This window comes from Phoca vitulina, unplaced genomic scaffold, assembly GCF_004348235.1.
Source record: "Phoca vitulina isolate PV1807 unplaced genomic scaffold, GSC_HSeal_1.0 scaffold21, whole genome shotgun sequence".
Lineage (NCBI taxonomy): Eukaryota > Metazoa > Chordata > Mammalia > Carnivora > Phocidae > Phoca > Phoca vitulina.
In genome coordinates, this window is record NW_022589724.1 from 30,433,866 (window position 1) to 30,447,832 (window position 13,967).

Sequence of the window (13,967 nt, forward strand, 5' to 3'; positions counted from 1 at the left end):
AGGGCTGCTCCCCAAATCCCTGCCACATACACACTTCGCAGGGATGCTACCCCACCCCCAGGAGGAGCCTGTCTTGGGGAACATGTAAGTCTTGGCACTAGTCCAGCCTGGCCCAGAGGCAGTTCTGTGACTCACTGGCCTCAATTCTTGTCTGAGCCTGTTTTCTCATCTGTAAGATGGGCAGAGCCACACCGGCTCCTATAGGGCTGTTGAGAGCATCCACTGGATAAAAAAAATCTACTGGCCAGGTTTGATCACGTTTCCTCTCTTTCTCTTTTCTCTTAAAACTGATGAGCACAAAGGGAGACAGAAGCCAAAAAGACAAGTCAGCCCCCAAAGGCCCCCCCACCCCATCCCTGGGCTGAGGACTCTTAAAGGACATTGGAATTGCGACAGTGTCCTCTGACCCAGCCTCCGACACACGCTGTGACTCTCTGAAGCCCCCTGAGGCCCCTCCCTGAAGGACGCGAGTTCCTGAGGCCACCGGTGCCCAAGAGGTGGCGGTGGGTGGACCTGGCATTTTCTGGGCAGCTGTCCATCATCAAAGACCCAAAATGCTTGGTCCTGAGGCCACAGTCAGCCCAGCTCCAGGCCCAGCCCTCAAGCGGACGTGGCAGAGAGGGCGGTCAGCGGGCACAGAGTCCGGGACTCGGCCTCCAGCTGGGGAGCTGGGGGCTGCAGATTTTATTTTCTATTTCTCGGTATTGTTGAAATGCCTCCTACGAGCACGTTTTCCTTTTGTGATATAAAAGATCAAGCAAGATCACGTTTAGGATTGACAGCTGCTTTGTACACAACCTTGATCGAATGCAAATCACCTCATCCTCTTGACTTACTGGTGATCTGATGTAACAGGTGTAATTAACCCCCGTCTGAAACATGCATATTGAACAGACATGCATATTCATGGCAGGAATGGTACAGTTTTTAAGGCTGAAAATAAAACAAAGTCCGCACGCCGCCGGCTTTCTCATGTTTGGCCATGTCCCCGGGCCCGTCAGCACGCTCCAGAGCCTCCCAGGATGTGACGCAGGCGTCCTCGTGCCTCCCTCGCCACGCACACTTCCACTGGCAGGCCGAGCGCCAACCCCTCCCTCCCTCACTCCCAGGCGAACTTGGAGGCACCAGACTCTAGGAAAAACACCTCCCTAAGCATCAGCACCCTTCCCTTCCCTCTGCTCCAGAGCCTGCTCTCCTCCAGCCCTGGCAAGGACCAGGGCCAGGAATCCACCGGAATCATCTTGAAAGGCGTATCATGGGCACACCCTAGGGCAGCGGCTCAGTTTACAAAGGGTTTTCACTACAGCTCCCCATGGAGGGCACCAGCAAGGTCCCCATGCTCCAGATGGGGAAACTGAGGCTCGGAGCCATGGGCCACAGAGTCAGTCAGTGGCAGGGCCTGGCCCAGGATTTCCGTGGACCCTCTGCACCCTCACTGGGGCCCCTCTGCCCTGCACCCCCAGCTCCACTCGCTCTGCAAGGATGGAAGCTATGTCTGTGTCAGGGCCTCCCCTCTCCTCGGGGGTGAGGGCCGCACAAAGCTCCCACCAGCCTTTCTCCAGCCCTGCTGACCTCTCCACCCAGCTCTTCCCAGCCCCCTTTCAGGCCAGACGTCACCTCCTCCAGGAAGCCTTCCTCATCCTGGCTCAGCTACTTCCCACAGCCTCCATAGTCCCGCTCTTTTCCACCCCGGTGTTCTAACGGTCTCCTCCTGGTCCGTCTGCCCATACGGTGGTCTGTCCATACCCTGAGATCCTGGAGGCCCCAGCCAGCCCCGTTCATCCCCTGCCTCTGCCTGAGGGTAAAGGCTCCGTGTGAGCACCGGGAGAAGGAAGGGGCAGATGAGCTCGTTCACGAAGCACACGTGCTCTCGCTGAGCCCACTGCATTCCTGACTTCTGCACCGGCAGTGGCAGGAGGGAGGGCCCCCCACACCCTACCTGCCCCCCAAGCCACCCCGAAGGACTCCGTGGCCAGCGGGGCAAACTTGTCCCACCACCCCTGCTCCCCACCAGAAATACAAACTCCATGCAGGCCAGAACCTTCTCGGTTGGGTTCCTGACTCCATCCTTGGTGCCTCAAACAGGCCGCACGCTGTGAGTGCTCAGGAACTAGTATTGAAGTCATGCACCTTCCTGACTCAAGCGCGCCTCCTTCTCGCTCCCCCCCCCCCCCAGTGCCCAGGCCGGAGCGCCCTCGCCCGCGCCGGGGACCCTGACCGAGTCCCACGCAGCGTGAGCTGCATTTGTCGGCAGCACAGAGCCAGGCCCGGAGCCAGGGGGCTGCCACCAGCTTCTCAGAACGGGCCGAGCATGTCCAGCCTACTGACCCTTGCCCTGGATGGTGCAGCCAGCCCACGCACAGTCAACACCTTTCTCCTCTGCAAATCCAGCCTCTCAGAGGTGGCAATGGGGCCCCTTCCTGGAGAAGGAGGGTGCTTCCCACTCTCTGCGACTCTCAGCCACCTCTCTTCTTCCCTATAGCGGAGACTGTTAACAGGACTAGAGATGAGATGGCTCCCGCGGGAACCAGGGGGTAGGGCGGGGAGTTGAAGTGATGGGAAGCAGATCTGGCTCAGTGCAGCAGTCAGTGGGGCTGTGCAGACAGGGAAGACGGGTACTGAGTTAACTGTCCCTGGAGGCATGCAAGCAAACCTGAAGGCACTGCAGAGGGCCAGCCAGTAACAGCTTAAGCACTGAACCGCATATCTTCTAAGGACCTGCCCCAGCCTGAGTTGGGGTTCAGCATAGATGAAAGTCGATTCCGCAGAAAGGCTAGTGGCAGAAAGGAGCTAACATCGCCCAGTGGGAGGCACGGCCTTCTCCCCAGCTCACTCTGTTCTGGGCAGACGAGCTGAGCACGCCCACGGTGTGGGCTCAGAAACACCACAGTACGGACAGGTTCAAGGACATAATCACGGAGTACTCAGAGCCCAGCATCACTGCCTGAACAAAGTCGGCGTTCAGCCTGAACCGAGGCCTCTCATCTCTGCAGCCCTGACCGCTGCGAGCGCACTGGGCGATGGCGGAGCCGCCCGCACCCCGCTCCCCGGCCGGCCCGCCAGCAGCAGCTGCAGGCCACAGCACGGCTCAGCCCACGGGGCATCGCTTACCTTCAAAGGCAGGGGCCAGGGCGGAGGCCTGGGGGCTGGGGGCCAGGCGGCTGACGGTCAGGTCGCTCTCGGTGCCGCCCCTGTGGTTCAGCATGCAGGTGTACACGGTCGAGCCTGGGGGCAGGAGGAAGATCCAGAGTGTGTGAGCCGCTCAGCTCACACGAGTCTGCAGAACCACGTGACGGGGTGCTCTCAAGAGGTGTCTCCGCACAGTGACACCACCACGACCCAGTGGCCCAGGGAGGGATGGGCAGGTCCCCCAGCGCTGCCATCCCCTGAGGAGGAAGGATCAAGAGTGGAGCTTCTTTCTTCTTGAAATGCCTCAAGCCGGGACCTGGACTCCCCTCATCCCACCCTCCCACACACCCACCACCATGCTGGAAAGTTCCCAGGAGCAGGGATCCTGTCTCACTCACTCTGGTGCGCCAGTGCTGGCTGAGCAGAGGCTCCTGATGTCTGTTGAATAAGTGACCATACAGATGGATGAATGAAGAGGGGTGAAGGGGAAAGTGGATGGAGGGGTGCTGGGTGGGGTTGGGGGGCAGATGGCAGCGTGTGGATCGGCAGAAGGTTTAAGAGGAGGTGAGCAGAGGGTCCGTGGGTGCGTGGGTAAGTGGGCAGCTGGGTTGGCTGGCTGGGGAAATGGTGTAATGGGCCGAATTGTGTCCCCCAAAATGATAGCTTGACGTCCCAACCCCATGAACGTGACCTTATTTGGAAATAGGGCTTTGCAGATGCAATCACGTTAAGATGGTCATTATGGTGGGCCCTAATCCAGTATGACTGGTGTCCTTATAAGAAGAAGAAGACGCAGGGAGAAAGAAGCCTGTGTTACATCAGGGCGGAGCCTACAGGGATACAGCCACAGCCAAGGAACCCAAGGACCGTCGGCCCCACCGGGAGCTGGAGAGGCTGCTGAGTGTCCCACCCGTGGTCTCAGAGAGAGCACAGCCCTGCTGCCACCTTGATGATGAGCTTCTAGTCTCTGGAATCGTAGGACAATATGCTTCGATCGTTTAAAGCCACCCAGTTTGTGGTGCTTTGTTACAGCAGCCCCAGGCCACTGATACAGATGGGGGTGGGTGAGTTTTTTAGGTGGATGGACACATAGGTGGAGGGTGGGTAATAAAAAAGGAGATGAATATCCCAAATATTACATGGGACACACCTATACAAAAACACTGTTCCTTCTTCACTTGAGACTCAAATTTATCTGAGCATCCTGTATTTTCATTTAATTCTGGAAACCCTATTTGGGGAGAGCATTCCTATGGGGGTAACTAAATGGGCTCCACAGTCTCAGGAGACATTTACTAAAGGCCTGCTGCCTTGTATCCTTTCTGGAACAAAGTAAAGGAGAAGGAAGGAGGGAGGAAGGGAAGGAAGGGCAGGAAGAGGGATGGAGGAAGGTGCTGGGGTCCTAAGGGCTGGGACTTGGCAATGGGGGCAGAGGGGTCTAGATGCAGGGGCATGGGGCCAGCCTCAGGGGCAGAGCCATGAGCTAGAGGAGCCCACAGTGGACGGGGTCAGCTTGCCAGGGTAGGTCCTCAGGGCTGTGCCCATGGAGTTCTTCCTGGCACTGGAGTGGAAAAGGAGCATGGTCCTCTGGAGGTCATACCAGGGGGTCGGCTGACATCAGCAGAGAAGAGCCAGTCGGCAGCCTTCCTCGCATCCAAGCCCACCAGGTAGAACTTCCCGAAGTAGGACATGTTGAACACAGCAGCGGCCCCTCTGCAGGCTAGACACTCCTTCTTGATCTGAAAAGTTCCAGGGAGGAGGGATGCCATGAGGGCTCTGAGATGTGCCTCCCCTGGAGGACGGGGCACTGGGCTCTCTGCCGCACACCTGCTCTGAGGCCCCCTTCCCCCTCCCAGCTGGAGCACACCATGCCCATTCTTCTCAAGCATAGGGAACGCTCTCCAGGGAGCTCACACGCTATAAAAAAGGCAGTACATTCAGAAGGATTAAGATCACACACAGCATGTTCTTGGACCATAATGGAATTTCATTAGGAGTCAATCGTAGGAGGAAAATTAGAGAGTTCACATATAAGTGACATTAACCCACACACTCCTGAATAACCAAAGGATCAAAGCAAACATTCACAGGGGAATTGGAAAATTCTTGGAGAAGGATGCCCGTGGAAATGTGGTACATGGTAATGGAGGGAACGAAGTCAGGGCCGTGCTCCCCGTGACCTCACACCTGCAAATGCCTCCATGGAGAAGAAGTTCTCAGATCGATGCCTTAGCTTCCCACTTGGAGAAAACTGGAAAAAGAAGAGTGAATTAAACCAGAGCAAGCAGAAGGAAAGACATGATAAAGACTAGAATGGAGATAAATGAAATAGGGAATAGAAAAGTTGAGAAAACCAGCAAAGGAACGTTGGTTCTTTGAAAGGATCAATAAAATCAACAGACCTTCAGTTAGACGCACAAAGAAAACAAGAGAGAGGACTCAAAAGTTCTAAATTGGGAACTAAAGAGGGAACATCACCCACCCTACAGAAATAAAAGGATTATAAGGGGATACCACACATACCCATCCAACAACATGTGAGACAGGAAATGGACAAATTCCTAGAAAGACACAAGTAACTAAAGCTAAAGAAGAAATAGAAAATCTGAATAGATCCATAACAAAAAGAGATTGGGTCAGTAATTTAAAACTCCCTATAAAGAAAATCCCTGGCCCAGATGGCTTCACTGGTGAATTCTATCAAACATTAGAAGAAGAATTAACACCGAGTCTTTGCAAAACTCAAAAAAATAGAAGAGTAGGAAATACTTGTTCCATGAGGCCAGCATCACCCTAATGCCAAAATCAGACAAAGACCACCAGACAAAGACTCGTAAGAAAACGAAGCCAATATCCCTCATGAAAATAGATACAAATGCCCTCAACAAAATACTAGTGAACCAAATCCAACAACATGTAAAAAGGAATACACACCATGATCAAGAGGGTTTCTCCTGGGACTGGGAGGTTGGTTGGGCATCCCCAGATCAACTGATGGAATGTGCCATACTAATAGGACACAAAACAGAAACTATGTGATCATCCCTATAAATGCCGAGAAAGTATTTGATAGAATCCAACATCTTTCATCATAAAAATATTCAATAATCTAGGAATAGGAAGGAACTTCCTCGACCTGATTAAAAGCATGTGCAAAAATTCCACGGCTGACATACTATAGCAGAGAAAGACTGAAAATGTTCCTCCTAAGAACAGAAACAAGACAGCTGTTTGCTACTTCTGCTCAGCATCGTACTGGAGGTTCTAACCAGGGCAGCAATTAGGCAAGAAAAAGTAATAAAAGGCATCAAGCTTGGAAAAGAAGAGTAAAATGATCTCTATTTGCAGATGACATGATCCTGCATATAGAAAATCCTAGGAGCCCACTAAAAAACTATTACAACTAACAAAATAGTTCAACAAGACAGCAGGATACAAGGTCAACGTACAACAGACAAATAAAAACTATTGTTTTGTTTTTCATTTCACTGACAGTGGACAATCAAAAATGAAATTAAGAAAATGATTCCACTTAACATCATCAAAAAGAATTTATAGATACTTAAGAATAAATTTAACAAAAGTGCAAAACTTGTACTCTAAACACTTGGCAAATATTTTTGAAAGAAACAGCAGAAGACCTAAATGAATGGAAAGACATCCCATGTTTATAAAATGAAGACTTGACTAGTGCTAAGATGACAATGCTCTCCAAATTGATCCAGATTCCACACAATCCCCATTAAAGCTGCAGCTGGCTTCTTGGCAGAAATTGACAAACTGATCCTAAAATTCATACAGAAATGCAAGGGACGCAGAACACTTAAAACAATTTTGAGAAAAAAGAACAAAGCTGGGAAACTCATGCTTCCCGATTTAAAGATTCACTACAAAACTACTGTAATCAAGACAGGGGGGCACTAACACAGGATATAAATATAGATCACTGGAATCTGGTTGACAGTCCAGAAATAAGCCTTCATGTTTATGGTCCACTGATTCCCCACAAGAATGCCAAGGCCATGGCAAGGTGGGGGGAAGCAACAATCTTCAAAACGTGGTACTGACAAAGCTGGACGGCCACATGCAAGGAAGGAAGTTGGAGCCCTTCCTCACACCACATACAAACCTTAGTTCACCAACACTGTTAGAATCTACCCATGAGAAATGAAAACCTAGATGCACACAGACCCCTGTCCACGCACAATCGTAGCGACACTTTACAGCAGCTGAAACGTGGACATAGCTCGAGTGTCCATCCACAGATGACCAGACACACTGCAGTATATCCGTGTAATGGAATACTCGTGATGCACAGATACGCCCTAGAACGTGGATGGACCTTGAAAATACTGTGCTGGGTGAAAGAAGCCAGTCACGAAAGACAGCGCACTGTATGAGTCCCTGCTCTGAAATGTCCCAGCGAGGTGAATTTGTAGGGACAGAAGTAGCTTAGTGGCTGCCCGTGGGTGGGGACACGGTGGGGAGAGGGTGGGGGGCGGGGGGTGACGGCTAGCGGGCCGGGATTTCTTCTGCAGGTAGACAAAAGTGTTCTAACATCCGATGGTGGGGACGGTGCTCTGCCCAGGAGTCCACTGACAAACGTGGAATTGTACACTTGAAAGGGACGGGCTGTATGGTGTGTGAATTCTAGCTCAATAAAGCTGTTCTGTTTTTTTAAAAAGAGAGCCCAACAGCCCTGCTGATGGTCTACAGATGCCCCAGCCAGGTCCTCCAAGCCCCGTGTTATCCGTGTGTTTTTCTCCTTGGTCTTCCATCACCTCACCCCTGCTTCTTTGCTCTGAACACATCACCCAGCTGCCAAGCAGAGGCGCCAACCTTATTGTTAGGACAGAAGAGAAAACTACAGCAGCAGAGCTACCCCCCACCGAGCACTCACTGTGGGTCAGGGACCTGTGTCCCACCCCGCGGTCCGTCCACCATCTCTGACAAGGAAACTGCCGCGAGCCACCTCGCTAGCGCTAAGTGCCCTTCGAGGCCCGGGGAGGGGACGAGGTTGGCGGCGGGGGGGGGGGGGGGCCCCCCAGCGGGAAGACCACAGACGTGCCCAGGGCCAGGTCTGTCTAGCGGTGTGTGTCTCGCCCAGCTCCGCATCCAGTGGCGCCGCGTGGGTGTATCGGACTGAGTGGTGAGAGTACTTACACCAGGAAACCAGCCAAGGACCCGATCGGGCTTCCCCGGGAGGGCTGGCACCCCACCCGGGCTGCACCACTCCCGAGCCCCCGAGGCCGCACCTCCACCCCTCTGCAGACACCACTCCCCTCTGGGGCGCTCCTGCGACCCGTCAGGCGCTGCGGGACCCTCGCCGACGCTGCCGGGGCTGCAGCGCAAAACCCAGAACAGTCTCCAGGCTGACTCCCGTCTCCCCGGGCTGGGGAGGTTGCCAACGTCGAGAACAAGTGCATGTTTCATGCTTCGGGACTGTTCAGACGTGTTTGTGGAGGCTGGATGAAGCCATCAAGCCAAGTTGGCATCCCCTCCGAGCTCCCACGTCCCCAAGGGCCAGACGTCCTGCCGGCCCTAGGCGGTGCGCGGGAGCTGAAGTGCCAGACGGAGCCCCCTTCGCTCCCCGAGAGGCAGCGCCAGGGACTCTGGGAGCTTCCGGACGCACGCGCCTTCTGCTTCCACTTCCCAAGCCCCTCCTCCGGTGCCTTCACCGGGAGAGCAAGCCTGGGGGAGATCACGGGACCACCTGCAGCATTTGTGAGGCCCAGTGCAAAATGGAACCGTGGACCCTGGTTCCAAAAGTATGAAGAGTTTCAAGGTGGCGACAGCAGTGTTAATCCCGGCGCAGGGCCCTTCTGAGCCAGGGCCCCAGGTGACCTCAGAGGCCACACACCCAGGAAGCTGGCTGGCTGCCTTCCTCCTCGCGGCTGCTTCCCAGGCCGCCCTGGGCCGGGCACCCGCAGGTGGAGGCCTTGGCTTCACGCCCACCTCAGGGGGCGGCTAAGGCCGTGCTCCCTCTCCCGGGGCAGCCACGAGGACACAGGCCGGGCCATGTTCTACTGGGTGATCCCTTTACCAAATGGCTGGGCCGCCCCGCGTGGCAGCTGGTGTTGTTTTCTGTAGACACTGCCCATGAGAACATCTCTGCGTGGTGCAGACTGCAGAGGGTGGCTGGGCCCCAAGTCCTTGTCACCCCCCACCCCGGCAGGAGTCGGGAGCCAGGCACTCGGGCCGGGGCAATGAGTGGCTGGGGTCGCCATCTGACCAGCCTCACTTGCCCACTTCCGGAGCCAGAGGGGCCACACGCAAACCCCAGACCACAGACCCTCTGCTTGTCCCCTGGAGGGGCCGGTCTGGGATCTCTGTGTCCCGGATCTGTGTGTGAGAGCCACAGGTAAAAGCCCACCACGCTGGGCCTGGAGGAAGGAGCTAGTCACTCACAGGGTCTCACGAAAGCTCGCCTCAGAACAGCTCCAGGGCAGGAGGGATGGAGGCTCAGAGAGGGCAGCCCCTGGCCTGGGGCCACACAGCCAGCCCCAGCCCACCTGGAAGCAGTAATACTGCCCTCAGCCTAACCGCGGGCCAAGCCCTGGGACAGAGGAGGCCGGGAAAACATCACAGATTCCTCCTCAAAACGGAGTCAGTCAAGCACGGGGGCCTCCGGCTCCACCAGGGATGGGGGCAGGGGACTCGGCACTGACCACGTCGTGGTGCAGCGGGAAGTCGAACGTGTACTCGTCCCCAAGCAGGCGGCCGTAGGCATGGTCTCCGTGCGCCTGGTGTCCATAGGCCCCGTAGTAGTCATACTGCAGAACCTGGGAGAAGACACCGTCATGGTCCTCCTACTCCTCCCTTCCCTCCGCCCTCTGTCCCTCCCATCATGCACACATGCGTGCACACACACACACACACACACACACACACACGTGCGGCCCGGCAGGCAGGGAGCTGGGTCCCGCAGAGGCAGAGATGGAGCGGACGATCTGGCCCAGCCTCACCGAGCTGCCCTCTGGAGGGGTGTGTTGTGCATGCAGGGAGGGGGGAGGGACGGGGCTCAGGCCGTCCGTAACCCCTTGCACAGATGACACCTTAACGGCCGTGGTGGTGCGTCTGAGAGCCGGTGCCGATAGAGAGTCTGGGCTGTGCTGGTCGGGGCCCAGGAGGATGGAGAAGAAGTTGGGTGGACTCAGGGAAGGCAGAGACAGGGCTGACAGGGAGGCAAGGGGGGCGGTCACCAGGGACATCAGGGCCACCATCAGGGCTTTTGAGGCAAGGCTAAGGCAGCAGGATAAGGCCCCGGCACCAGCCCACTGAGGACCAGGGTGACGGAGCTGGGGGCCCAGTGCCATTGCCATCCCAATCAGGACCACGCCCTGCTCCGAGGGCCTCAAGCTTCTAGGGAGGGAGATCCTTTCTACAGACGGGAAACTGAGGGAGAGAGGCTAAAGCTTGCCCAGGTCACAGGCAAGGACCTGACAGGCCTGGCGTAGACCTGGTGGCGGGTGGGCCCCAGAGGCTGGTTCCTCCACCGCCATTTGCCTTGGCCCGTCCTGCACCTGTCAGCAGCGCGGAGAGGCCCACAAGCCAAGAGGCCCTTCCCCACCTCTGCTGCTTCTGAGGGAGCCAGTCAACTGTCACCTGGCAGCCCGGCCAGCCCTGCCCAGCCTCCTTTCCCAGGCAAGAGCCGAGTGTGAGGTTCTGACTGCGCTGGGCCACTCTGCTGCCCCGAGCCCCACTCAAGCCCTGGCATCTGGGAGGGGCCTCTGCAGACAGTCTTCTCCCTGCCCTGCAGGCGTGGCTCCCACTGGCCCCTGAGACCCCAGAAGGGACATTCCAGCTCGCTGCAGCCTGGCCAGGCATCCGGGATTTGGGGGATGTCTTATCACCCCGTGCCCTAGACGCCCAGGATGGCTCCCAGGTGAGAAGGTGCAGAGCCTGCCCATCTCCAGCCCAAGGGAATGCTCCCGATCCCTGCTCCAGTGTCCTCTGCTCTCCCATGGATTCCAGGGGACAGGGGTTTCCAGGGACAGGCCAGCTGGGATGCAGAGGGCCCTGCTCAAGGCGCATCCTGTCCTGGTGGCCCCAGCCTCTCAGCCTCCCGGGCACAGGCTGCTCCCCCTGGTGTCTTAGAGAGCCTACCTCCTCCATCCTCATGGGTTTGTCTGTCCTTCCAGTGATTAGGACTTCAAGGGGAGCTCCGTGCTCCTGGGCGAAGAGCAAGGGTCCCTATAGGCCGATTGGAGTAGGGGCCAGGACCGAGGAGCCTGAGAACACTGACCTCTGGGCATTAGTGAGCTCTGACTTCTGCCTCACTTGCCCCAGGATGCCCTGGGACTGGCCTTGGGCTGAGGGTTGCTATGGAGATGGGAGGTGGATGCACAGGAAGGGGACTGGTAAAACAGAGCAGCGGGAGAGGGATTTCAATTTGCACAAATCTGGATCAAATACTATCCCCCTGATTGGGCTGAAAGCATCACAGTGCTGCTCCAGCAGACCCCAGCCCCTGAGTTGCACAAGCAGGATGGTTTGGGTTCTTTTCTGACAACCCCGGGCCCATGGGAGGCACTGGGGGGGCTGGAGAGCCCCCAGGAGGGCACCCAGAGGCCAGGAGGCTGTGCAATCCCAACTTACAAACTAACATGAAATGCCTAATTTGGTGCTAAATCCTCCTACTAACATAAAATAACAGTTGCAGTTGCCAAAAATATACGAACAAAATTATGAGAAGATGCACTAATTTCTCCTACACACGGGCGGGGGGGTGGATCTTGTGCGCGGCCCCCGCACTGTGGAACACCAGCTTTCCCAGGGGCCCCGGGCTTCTCCGAGCCCTGGAAGGCCTGGCCGCTGAGGCGGTGATTGACAGCCCCGGGGACATCTGCAGGGGAGGGGTTCCGTGCTCACGGGCAGATCTGCAGGGGGCTCAGCCTTCCTGCACACAAGATGACTCACCGTCCCACAGGTCCCACCTTGGGCAGCAGGGGCGGGTGGGGTGGGGGACGGGCACAGAGGGGGGCCAGGCCCGGGTGCCTACTCACCGGAGCTGTGCCTTGGGGAGTAAACCATCCGGGCCGCTCCCAGCCCTGTCGCTCCTGGAACACACAGCCTTGTGCAAGTAGCTCCTAGGTAGGGGTGGGGAACAAGCACCCTTCAGGCCGGGCCAGACTAACCCCAGGCAGGGCAATGAGTGACCCCCCAGGGAGCAGAGGGCAAAGAGGTCCTCGTGCTGGGAGCCAGGACCCCACGCCTGCCCCAGAGCCCCGCCCCCAGCTCCCCCTGCCCCACTCCAAGAGTCCCCAACCTACTGAGACACCTGCTAGGGACAGAATTGCATCCCCCAAATTCCTATGTGAAGCCCTAACCCCCAGTGGCACCTCATTTGGAGATGGGGCCCATGAAGAGGGGGTTAGGGTGGAGTGAGGTCACGGGGTGGGGCCCTGATCCCAGGAGGGCTTGCAGACACAGGACGGCAGCCCTCCAGCAGCTAGGCAGAGGGGCCGCACATGGAGCCGGGCAGCGGGCACCTAGCTCTGGGCCTCCCAGGCTCCAGAACCGGGAGAAAGGAATTTCTACAGTCTCAGCACCCCCTGCCCCCCAATCTGCGTTGCCCGCTGCTGGGACAGAGCGGCAATCTCCTTCCTAGGTCCCCCTCATCGCCCGAGAGAAGCGACAACAGGGACACAGTGGGTCTCTGCACACCCACGTTCACAGCAGCCGGCAGGTGGAAAGCACCCAAGTGTCCACCGGCTGGCAGTCGGTCGGGTAACCAAGCGCGCGAGCCCGCACGGTGGAGCAGGGGTCGGCCCTCACGAGCAATGGAGGTCTGACCGGGATGCACCATGGGCCAGCCTCGAGCACGGCGGGCTGAGGGAAGGAAGGTCACGTGTTGCGTGGCTCCACTCACACGAAATGTCCAGAACAGGCAAATCCACAGACACAGAAAAACCCATGGGTGGTTTTTCTAGGCGGGGCGGGGGTTGGGGAGAATGGGGAAGCCCTGCATCATGGGCGCGGGGTCTCCTTTAGGTGGTGGTGATGGTCACACAGCATCCTGAACGTCCTTAAATCTCCCTGAATTGTGTGCTTTAACATGGTTAAAATGGCAAATTTTATGTTATGTGTACTTTGCCACGAGACAAAAATGTAACAGACTAAATTGGTTTCTTGGGCCTAATTCACACATGCCTGTGTGCGGGGACCGCCCCCGCAACACTAAGCAATTCTCAGACACCAGGACCGTGTCCAAGAATCCGACTCCATTCTGACACTGTCTACCCCGGGACGGTATCAGAGTCCCTGGGTTGGGGGCCCCGTCCCACGGGGCCGTCCCCACCTCCCACTCCGGCTGTTACCGGCACTCCTGACCGACCAGCTGTGGGTCAGGACCCCTCCTCGGGTCGGCCTGATTTGCTAGAGCAGCTCACAAGACTCCGAGAGCGGTTTTACCCACTGGATCGCTGGAGGACTCCAGGAGGTTAAAGCTCAGGAACAGCCAGATGCAAGAGGGGCGTCGGGCCAGGTGTGGGGCAGGGCAGGGGGCTTCCGGGCTCCTCCGAGCGCCACTCTGCCCAAATCTCCATGCGCTCCCCAGCCTGGAGGGGAGCCTCTCCACATCTCCTTTGGGGTTTTTAGGAAGGCTTCAGTACATAGGCACGACGGATTGAATCACCCTGCAGCCCCTCTCCCCCCCAGAGGCCAGGGGTGGGACCAAGAGTTCCTGTCCCCTAATCACGCAGCATCCAGCTGGGTTCCCTGGCATGCAGCCTCCATCCTTAGGTTGGGCCCAAAGTCATCCCATTAACATAACAAAAGGCACCTTTATGGCTCTCATCACTGAGGAAATTCCAAGGGTTCAGAACTTCCTGCCAGAC

General features: G+C 56.9%; 1 protein-coding gene across 2 annotated transcripts in view; it reads right to left on the reverse strand.

Moving 5' to 3' along the window:
* The window catches only part of SARDH (sarcosine dehydrogenase), a 60,261-nt gene that overhangs the window by 23,610 nt on the left and 22,684 nt on the right, over window positions 1–13,967 (reverse strand). For both annotated transcript variants that reach the window (XM_032418959.1, XM_032418960.1), the window contains exons 13-16: window positions 12,135–12,218; window positions 9,798–9,911; window positions 4,730–4,868; window positions 3,112–3,225 (exon numbers count right to left, since the gene is read on the reverse strand). In XM_032418959.1, coding sequence (XP_032274850.1) covers window positions 3,112–3,225; window positions 4,730–4,868; window positions 9,798–9,911; window positions 12,135–12,218 — 451 coding nt within the window. The remainder of the gene's footprint in view (window positions 1–3,111; window positions 3,226–4,729; window positions 4,869–9,797; window positions 9,912–12,134; window positions 12,219–13,967) is intronic.